This window comes from Sabethes cyaneus, chromosome 2 (assembly GCF_943734655.1).
Source record: "Sabethes cyaneus chromosome 2, idSabCyanKW18_F2, whole genome shotgun sequence".
Classification (NCBI taxonomy): Eukaryota; Metazoa; Arthropoda; class Insecta; order Diptera; family Culicidae; genus Sabethes; species Sabethes cyaneus.
In genome coordinates this window covers 63527442-63537215 of record NC_071354.1, presented here as the reverse complement: position 1 = coordinate 63537215, position 9774 = coordinate 63527442, and the positions used below count along the sequence as shown (strand labels likewise).

The window sequence follows — 9774 nt, the reverse complement described above, 5'->3', positions numbered from 1 at the left end:
TTCAAGTTTAGTTGTGTTTTGAATTTGTTTTAAAATGGGATTGAATTGGTAAAATCTCTTCAACGTGGGGCAACGATTGATAATAAAAGTAACAAGGAAGCAATAGTTTGTGTTCTTGATTTTGGTAAATTGTTTGCAAATGTATATAGAAATAACTTTGAAATCTATTGAGGATTGAATGTATACAATGTTAATACTTTGATAAATGTTACAATACAACGCATGTAGCATGTATATATGGTGCATGTATACATGAATAACAGTATTATGACATTCGTGGATACATGCTGCTATCACTACTCCTCCTTGCAGAAACCCTCTCCCAGATAACACAAAATCGTAATAGAAAGTTCACATTAAATCGTTTTCATGTAAATTTCATATTGGAGTTGTATAATGATTAGAGTATGTCAAATCGAAGTGAACAATAAGTTGTTTTGCAGTCGTGCGTGTCTTCATATACAATTCATGACTGTGAATTATAAAGCAGGATAGACAATTGCAATATCTGATTATATCTATATCATATATTCAGAAGTATTTAGTTGCGTGTTATAAAAACTGCGCAAAATAGAATTACAAATAGTTGTCAAAATTTTCGCACGTATATCGCCTCCACTTTGGTACATATATGCTCTTACATGGCGTGAAATATAACTTTTTCGTTCAGATATGATTTCGTATACCTCAGTTGCAATCGAGATATACAAACCAAATGGTTTACTGGGCTATTATTATCCAGCCACTTGTACAACTATTATTGGTCTAAATGCAAGAGAAACGCACCTGTTAATTCATTTGAACCTTCCTCATCCTCTTGTCCCCCCCCCCCCCTTTTATCAACCCTTCTGCGCTGATTCTTTTATGTCAAAGAACATGTTTGATGAAGAACCGTCCAGGTGTTCCGGAGTAATGGCGGAACATACATTCATACTCACGTTCCTCGTCTCCCCTTGTGTCACGTAGCCAATTATGCCTCTGTCTGCTCTCTGAAAACCCCTATAGCGGAAAGAAACAATGCCTTTTTCATTTTTTTTATAACGGTAGTTTTTTACAGCCGACGAAGGGGACGGTAGGAGAAAGTAATGCAACAAAGGTGTTTATAGTACCCCAGGGGAGGTGAAGAAAATAGAGCAAAAAATTAGGTAAGGGAGAGTCATTGAAGCGACGCGTAGAAAGTTGTGTATCGTTCCTTTTTGCCCAAGCTGAGAGTTCGAACCAAGCTAGAATGGGAGAAACGCAACCCCTTTTACTCATACTGATACTGATTCCCTTGAGCCAAGTTTAGTGAAGAGGGTCAAGGCGTCCTGGAGTTATGACGAAACATAAATAGGATATGTTTCTGCTTCGTCGTAATTGCCGATTCCCGTCCTATCCAACACAAATTATTAAAAAATATCAGCATTTTTATGACACACAATGCAAAACTAGTTATTCCCTAATATTTTAGTTTGTTGTCTATCATACGCGATCAATCAAAGTGAGCTGAGATCTATTGAAATACTTTTTATCATTAAAGAAGTCCTACCAGCCAAATTTCCTACGTTTTTTCGTGCGACGAAGAGGAAAATGTCGACTAATCGTTTTAATTTCCGTCATTCATAAATGAAAATAATTCACGCAAGGCATTGTTGTTATTCTACAGCCAGGAAAACTTGCCTTGCCTGCAGAAATTTTGCAGAATAACATTTGGCATGCCGTCCTACACAAATACATGCGTGTTAGCTTCGCAAACATTGTTGTGATTTTTAGTTCGGACGATGAAACATTTTGATGGACGGATTTTAAAACGGTACGACCAATTTAAGAAATAAATTCAGTTGCGTAATTTCAATAATATGCTTTAATAATCGCTTTTCAGTGATTTCAAAGTTCACGGATCGGAAGGTAAGTGTTTTGTAGTCAAATCAGCACAAGAACTTTTGGAGTATTCATTAAATCCATCCAACAAATGATGAAAATTAGAATGGCTACGACGGGAATTAGAAATAAACCCTACATACATTCTAACTCACGGTAACGTTTATATACAGTAATACCTCGATATAAAGCAACCTTATTTTTAATTTTCGTTACGTTATATAGAAGTAACGCTATATCGAAGCAAAAACAAATCTCGGGTAAATTTTCAAATAGACCTAAGTGACAATGACAGATTCTCTTCGCGTCTTCTCTCTTCCGTCTTTCACGGCTACATAAATGCATAGAAAAAGAAATTTTCAAAACATTCAGCTAACCAGTGACTCCGGTAACCGTTTTATGCAAAGCTGATGTGTTAAAATGCATCAGGATCTCTCATTGTCACTTTTCTCACTTAGGTCTATTTGAAAATTTACCCGAGAAATGTTTGCAAATGAAAGCAGAGCTTTTCAAATCGTTACCTTTTAAATTTTATGATGATTGGTCTTGTACAGGGGCTTGCGATGGGTGCCATGTTTTTGTTGCCAACATCTCAGCACATCTCGACTAGGTTGGCAGCAATTTTACCTGTCAGACGGGCGCTTTTCATGCAATAGCGCCCTTCGTTAAGTCGACTGTCAAACATCGTTCGTTAAGATAGGGATAGCACCCCGCTGGTCTTGTAGTTTGAAAGATATATTAAGAAATGCGAAGAAGCGAAGAGTGTGTAAAGATTTTGTTAATTGAAATTTGAAAATCTGAATACCTAACGGAGTTGTATGATAAATTACAAAATTTTAAAATTAGAAATGATTTTCGCGGAGTAGCAATGCGAAGTTATTCCATAATGAAAGTTAATTCAGCTGTTTTTATTGATATTAAAAAATAACGTTTTATCGATGTAACTTTTACAGTTATGTTATATCGAAGTACCTTTGAAAATACTATAGGTCAGTAACGCATTTTCGGTATGCTCCAAATATTTGGTATGATATTATGCTATAGAGAAAGTTAAATATATTTGCTTCTTTTGCTCGAAGATTTGCCCCACTGTCCCTGCTACCTATGGAACAAAAGGAAAACGAAACAGGCGTATCATCATGTGATGAGAAAATGAGAGAGAAATGTCAAAAAACCAAAACAGTGCTATCGTCAGCATCGCGACGCTATGCACATGGTTTTGTTTATCATTCATATCGTCTTTCGTCTACCACCGTGTCGTGTTCGGCCGCTATCGTGCTCTGTGGACAATTCCGTGGTTTAAAGTAATGCGTAACTGAGTTCCGATAGTTTAATTATGAAGTTTGCTTATCAGGTATGTCTGGTCATTAATCTACTGTAAAATTATGTTACTTATTTCGTTCCATCCGTATTCATATAGTTCAACAATTTGCTTGGATCGGTGTACCGAAAGGGATCACTAATCTTTTCCCCCGATGGCTACTCAGTTATTAGTCCGGTTGGAAACCGGATTACAATTTTCGATCTTAAAAAGTAAGTACTAGAATTTGCGTAATTGAACAAAGTTGTCGTAAATACCAAATATATTCATGTTATTGCAGCAATAAGTCGCACACACTTTCACTGGAAAGTCAATACAACTACAGTGCGCTGGACTTGTCCCCGAATGGAGGCATTCTGGTTGCGGTCAATGAAGTTGGTGATGCCCAGATGATTAGTATGATCTCCTACACGGTGGTGTACCGCTATAAGTTCCGATCCGAAGTGAAGGCATTGCGGTTCAGCCCGGATGGGAAGTATTTTGCAGCATGCGTGAATAATGCAGTGATTGTGTTCCGTGCGCCGAGCGAACTGAACGGTGCGTACAGTTCGTTCGAGGTTCAACGGGCCTTCGAAATAGCCTACGACGAAACAACCTTCATCGATTGGGCATGCAACTCCACTGTTATAGCAGTTGGATCCAAGGATCATTCTGTACGGGTGCAAGGTGTAGTGTACTTGAACAACTTTAGGCCATTCATTCTGGGAGGACACCGTGATAGCATTGTGGGTTGTTTCTTTGAGGAGAAAACTTTGGATGTCAACACCGTAAGCAAAGATGGGCTTCTTATGTTGTGGGAATGCAGTGTGGAGGTGAAGGATGTTTACCAGGGGGATAAAGATGCGGCGCAGGAGCAACCGGTTAGGAAAAGAAACCGAGCAGAAGATGAGGAGGAAGAAGAAGATGACGTAGAGGAAAATAATGATTATGAAAAGTCGGACAAAGCTGCAGGCAGTATCTTCGAACACGTTCAAGGTGAGTTATTGAAATTTTTGTAAAAATATGTTATCTAAACTCAGTCGTCCACAGGAGACTTCAATAAGGATGAGCAGCGCGATGCTCTTGGCAGAGTGACTAATAACCAACCCAAGAAAGGTTTCACATATAAACGTCTAGCTCGTCATTATTTGGCAGATGAGGCCCGTAAAGAAAACCCCAAAGCGATTGTTACTGCTGCAGCATATCACAAGCAGCTGAAGATTTTAATAACTGCCTATTCAACAGGTGTGTTTTACCTGCATGAACTTCCGGATGTGACTATAATCCACTCGTTAAGTATATCTGATCATCGTATCGAATCGGTTACGTTTAACAACACTGGCGATTGGCTAGCGTTGGGAGTTTCTGACCTGGGGCAGCTGCTGGTTTGGGAATGGCAAAGTGAGCAGTACGTGATGAAACAACAGGGTCATTCGACGGGCTTAAATTGCGTGACTTATTCACCCGATGGACAGCTCCTGGCTACGGGTGGTTTGGATGGCAAGGTCAAGCTGTGGAACATCAGTAACGGATTTTGCTTCGTAACTTTTAGCGAGCATTCCAGCTCAGTGACGGCGGTCGAATTCAGCGGTAATAAGAAGTTTTTCGTTAGTGCTTCTCTCGATGGAACGGTTAGAGCGTACGACATTGTAAGGTACAGAAATTTCCGCACATTTACCTCACCGGAACCGGTTCAATTTGCATCGGTTGCTGTTGATCAGTCTGGAGAGTTAGTGGCGGCCGGAGGTCAGGATGTGTTTGAAATTTATCTCTGGTCGATGAAACTCGGCCGGCTGTTGGAAGTTCTCAGTGGGCACGAGGGACCGGTGGTAACGCTGGCATTCTCTCCGATTGCTACCTCCTCGACTATGGTTTCTGGATCGTGGGACAAACATGTTCGCGTTTGGGACTGTTTAGAAACCTCTGGAGCGCATGAAGCTATCGACCTTGCTTCGGATGTCGTATGTGTTGCGTTCAAACCTAACGGCGAAGAAGTGGCCGTTGCAACTTTGAATGGTAACATTTCGGTTTTCAATGTTAAAAGCGCTCAACAAGTGGCTTCGATTGAGGGAAGAAACGACATGGAAGGAAGCGTATCGAGTGGGGATTTGAATACGGCTAAGAAAAACCTCCAGGGAAGGTAACTATTTTGTGCTATAGTTTTGACTGAATTAGAGCGTTTTCGTTTTCCAGAGCTTTTACCTCCATTTGCTACTCAGCTGATGGCGAGTGTTTACTCGCCGGTGGAAAGTCTAAATACGTTTGCATTTATAATGTATACGAAGCTATTCTGCTTAAGAAATTCCAAATCACTCAAAACCGAAGTTTTGATGGAATGGAGGTTAACAATAATTTACAAAAATAAAACAATAGTAATATAACTAATTCTAACTCTATTCCAGGAGTACATCAATCGTAGAAACATAACCGAATTTGGTAATATGGCACTGGTGGAGGAGCGTGAACATCTCGAAGGTGGTAACGTTTCGATTAAGCTGCCAGGAGTGGCACGTGGAGACCTGGCGGCTCGAAGCCAGAAACCAGAAGTTAACGTGTTTGCTGTACGGTTCTCACCTAGCGGACAATCGTGGGCAGCTGCATCCACCGAAGGTCTTCTGATGTACTCGCTTAACAAAGGGATCGTCTTCGATCCATATCAACTGTCGGTGGAAATCACCCCGAAAGCCATCCGAGAACTGGTTAAAAAGTCGGACTACTCCGCTGCACTGATTATGTCACTGAAACTCAACGAGAACAACCTAATCCATGAGGTTATAGAGAAGATACCGTACATTGACAGTAAGACTTCCGAATTTCATCTAAACCAAATCTATTTCAGTAATTTATTAAACATTACGTTTCAGTCGAGCTCGTCATTCAATCCCTGCCAAACGAATTCGCCCATCGCTGTTTGAAGTTCGTAGCTACAATCATTTCAACCAGCCAGCACATCGAGTTCTATCTAAAATGGTCGAACTTACTGGTAACCCAACTTGGACAGCAGGAGAATGTGCTGACTCAACAGACACTGGTTACGCTTCATCAGAATTTGAACCGAAAATATGAAGCTTTGAATAAGATGTAGGTTTCGCTGTATTAATTTTATTCCGTTCTTTTATTTAACATTAATTTATTTTCAGATGTGATTTCAACAAGTACACAATTCAGGTACTGAAAGGTATTAGTATCAGCAACGAACAATCGGAGATTGCCAAAAAAGAAAATGGTGACAATGAAGACCTAAGCGATAGTGAACTGATGCTGATCGATAATACGGGCACCACTGAGGGTAAGTACGGCAGTACCAGCGATGAAAGTGACGAAGAATAAACTGACTGTTTAAACTGAAGTTTAAATAACTGTTTCGTTCTTGAAACCGAAAACTATCATTTACAAGTTGTTTCAATATTAACAATTAAAAACGTACATGTCATCTCTGACTTTTTTCGATTAAATGCCAGATGGATTGTATACAAATTAAGAGACTTCTAATTTGAAGCCCCATGAGAGCTCCCACATTAAAACCTTCCATAATTGTCATATGGTTTCCAGGTACATGTGATAAAAAGGGACATGTTGCCCAAGCTACAGATGATTTGAATAAAATTCAGCTCAAATGTATTGGTTGCTTTACCGAGTCTGCTTTGACAAGCGAATGGTCATGGGTTCGAATCTTAGTAGAATCAGGCCATTCGATGTCAAAGTGACTTTAGCATGGGTTTATTCTCAGGCCCCTCATCGCCCTTCCTTCATGCTGAGTTCTATATTATCCCGATATGGCCTATTGACAGTGCAAAAATGAGACCCTTATAGTAAAAATGCACTGGTTTGCTACGCCAGGGATGACTATAATTGGGGACTGTGCGCCGTCATGTGGAACGAGGTGGATAAAGTAGAGTAAAGCATTGAAAGAAGGGTACCCAATTACACACAAGCACGCATAAAAAAAAAAAAAAAGAAATTCAATAAGCATATCGCTCACTCAATAGCGACTATAGCTAAAATAAATGCAGTGCGGGTTATACAACAAACACCCGGGCGATATCAAAATAGATCTAACTTACTGGTCGCAGTGATGAGTCCATACAGGAAAAAAAAAAAAAAATTGGTTGCTTTGAATTATTCCTTTCCACTGTAGTACTAGGTCCTAGGCTACTTGTCACCAATTTGTTGAGCGTCTCGACAAACGCAAGACCTATTCGAGGCATCTAGCACATTGTGCTGCGCTATTCCTGGTGCCGATGGCCAGATATCCCAAATATATAAATTCATCAACCACTTCCAGTTCATCGCCGTCAATAGTCGCACTGTTCGTGGGAGTTAAACATTATTTTCTTTGGAGCCTCTTCCTACCACATTTAGATCTGGTTTTGACGCATTGATTTATAACCCGATCCTTCTAATTTCCATCTTTAGTCTACATATATAGGCTCTTCCATCCCAAAGTTTCCTGTCAAGATCATCTGCGAAAGCTAGGAGTTGGTTACTTTTGAAGTAACCAAAGATCGTTTTCTCTCGTTTCGATATCAATTCGCCACAACATAGGGGACTGCCCCAAAACCGCGCACATCACTCGCTCCAGAGTAGCTTTAGAGTAGCCTCGTCAGTTTGTCCGAAAAACCGTTCTCGTGCATTATTTGCCATAGCAGTTTGCGCTCGACTGAATCGTATGTTGCTCTGAAATTCCCGAAAATATTATGCGTGAGCAAGTTGTACTCCCAACATTTCTGGAGGATTTGTCGAATAGTAAAAATTTGATCCTTAGTGGCACGGGCTCTCATAAAGCCCGCCTGATATTGCCTTATGAAAACTCTTGCTATTGGGGCTAGACGATATAACACAATCTTTGAGATCCTTGTAGGCGGCCTTACTTACTTACTTACTTAGGTGGCTTGCCGTCCTAGGACAAAGCCCGTTGAACAAAGTTTCTCCATGTAACTCGGTTAAGGGCTACCGCTCTCCAACTCCTCGGACACCGAGTACTCTCCGCCAGATCTCGCTCCAGCTGGTCTAACCATCTTGCTGGCTGCGCTCCTGGTCGTCTTATTTCTACCGGATTTGAGGCGAACACCATCTTTGCAGGGTAGTTGTCCGGCATTCTTGCAACATGTCCTGCCCATCGTATCCGTCCAGCTTTAGCCACCCTCTGGATACTGGGTTCGCCATAGAGCTGTGAGAGATCATGGTTTATCCTCCGCCTCCATACTCCGTTCTCCTGTACGCCGCCGAAGATCGTTCTTGGCACTCGTCGCTCGAAAACTCCGAGCACTCGCAGATCCTCCTCGAGCATTGTCCATGTTTCATGCCCGTAGAGAACAACCGGTCTAATAAGCGTCTTGTACAGGGTGCACTTTGTACGGGGACTTAGTCTGCTCGACCGCAATTGCTTGTGGAGCCCATGTGGAGACTTCCGCTGATAATACGCCTCCAAATCTCACAATGATACCAGTGTCCGCCGTTACCAGTGAGCCAAGGTAGACATATTCATCGACTACCTCAAACTCATCGCCGTTGATCAATATACTACTAAGCGGTGTCGTTCGGCCTCGGTTCCGCTGGCCAGCATGTACGTTGTTTTAGACGTATTTACCTTTAACCCAATCTTTTCTGCTTCGCGCTTTAGTCTGATGTACTGTTCAGCCACAGATGTTCTGCCGATAATATCCATGTCATCGGCAAAGCAGACGAATTGACTAGATTTGTTGAATATCACCTTGACGAAGCCCTCTGTGATTCGAATGAACTTGATAATCCACCCGAAATCCGAACACAGCACTGTGTACCATCCATCGTAGATTTAATCAGTTTGATGAGCTTCCTGGGGAAGCTGTTCTCGTCCATGATTTTCCATAGCTCTTTCCGGTCGATGGGGGATGCGTGGGAACTCTGTATTCACGGCCCTTTTGGAGGATTTGCCGCAGTGTAAATATTTGATCCATTGTAGACCGACCTTCGACGAAGCCGGCTTGATAAGTTCCCACAAATCTATTCGCAATTGCTGATAGACGACGGAAAATGATTTGGGACAGCACTTTATAGGCGGCATTGAGAACGGTGATCGCTCGATAGTTCTCACAGTCCAACTTGTCGCCCTTTTTATAGATCGGGCAGATAACCCCATCTTTCCACTCCTCCGGTAGCTGTTCCGTATCCCAAATTCTAACAATTAGTCGGTGTAGACAAACGGCCAGCTTTTTTGGTCCCATTTTAATAAGCTCCGCTCCGATGCCATCTTTTTCAGCTGACTTGTTGTTCTTTAGCTGCATGATGGCCTCCTTAACTTCGCCTATCGTTGGGGCTGGCACCTCTTCCCCGTTTGTTGCACCGTCGAAATCGAAATCATAGAACTTGCTAGTGCTGTTTCAACAAGTCATCTCCATTCAACTCGATCATGGGCCACTCGTCGCCAATTTCCCAGTCGTCTCAAAATGCAAATCACTTTCGACTTGATCGAAAGTGAACCTGGTGCCGGTGGGGTTGGTGAAGATAACTATTTTCATCGCATTGTCGTCCGTCATTCTTACACGACGTGTCTGGACCACCTTTCGTCAGATGTACGATGGAAATCTCTCCAAGCAGTGCCTGTAGCTCGTGATTCATACGCCTTCACTATT

At 41.7% G+C, this 9774-nt stretch overlaps 1 protein-coding gene across 1 annotated transcript; it reads left to right on the top strand.

Annotated features, from left to right (window-relative positions):
* The first annotated feature begins 3106 nt into the window (after positions 1-3106).
* LOC128734558 (periodic tryptophan protein 2 homolog) lies at positions 3107-6496 on the top strand. The gene is made up of 8 exons (XM_053828816.1): positions 3107-3214; positions 3281-3393; positions 3462-4156; positions 4211-5300; positions 5354-5501; positions 5563-5959; positions 6025-6241; positions 6301-6496. The coding sequence occupies exons 1-8, from the start codon at positions 3197-3199 to the stop codon at positions 6488-6490; spliced, it is 2868 nt and encodes a 955-aa protein (XP_053684791.1). The 5' UTR covers positions 3107-3196; the 3' UTR covers positions 6491-6496.
* Positions 6497-9774: the final 3278 nt, after the last annotated feature.

Bases quoted from the DNA above. Each gene is read 5' to 3' on its own strand.
- LOC128734558 (XM_053828816.1), top strand. The intron at 5,301-5,353 runs GTAACTATTTTG...TTCGTTTTCCAG, and splicing joins AAGAAAAACCTCCAGGGAAG to AGCTTTTACCTCCATTTGCT. The intron at 6,242-6,300 runs GTAGGTTTCGCT...ATTTATTTTCAG, and splicing joins TATGAAGCTTTGAATAAGAT to ATGTGATTTCAACAAGTACA.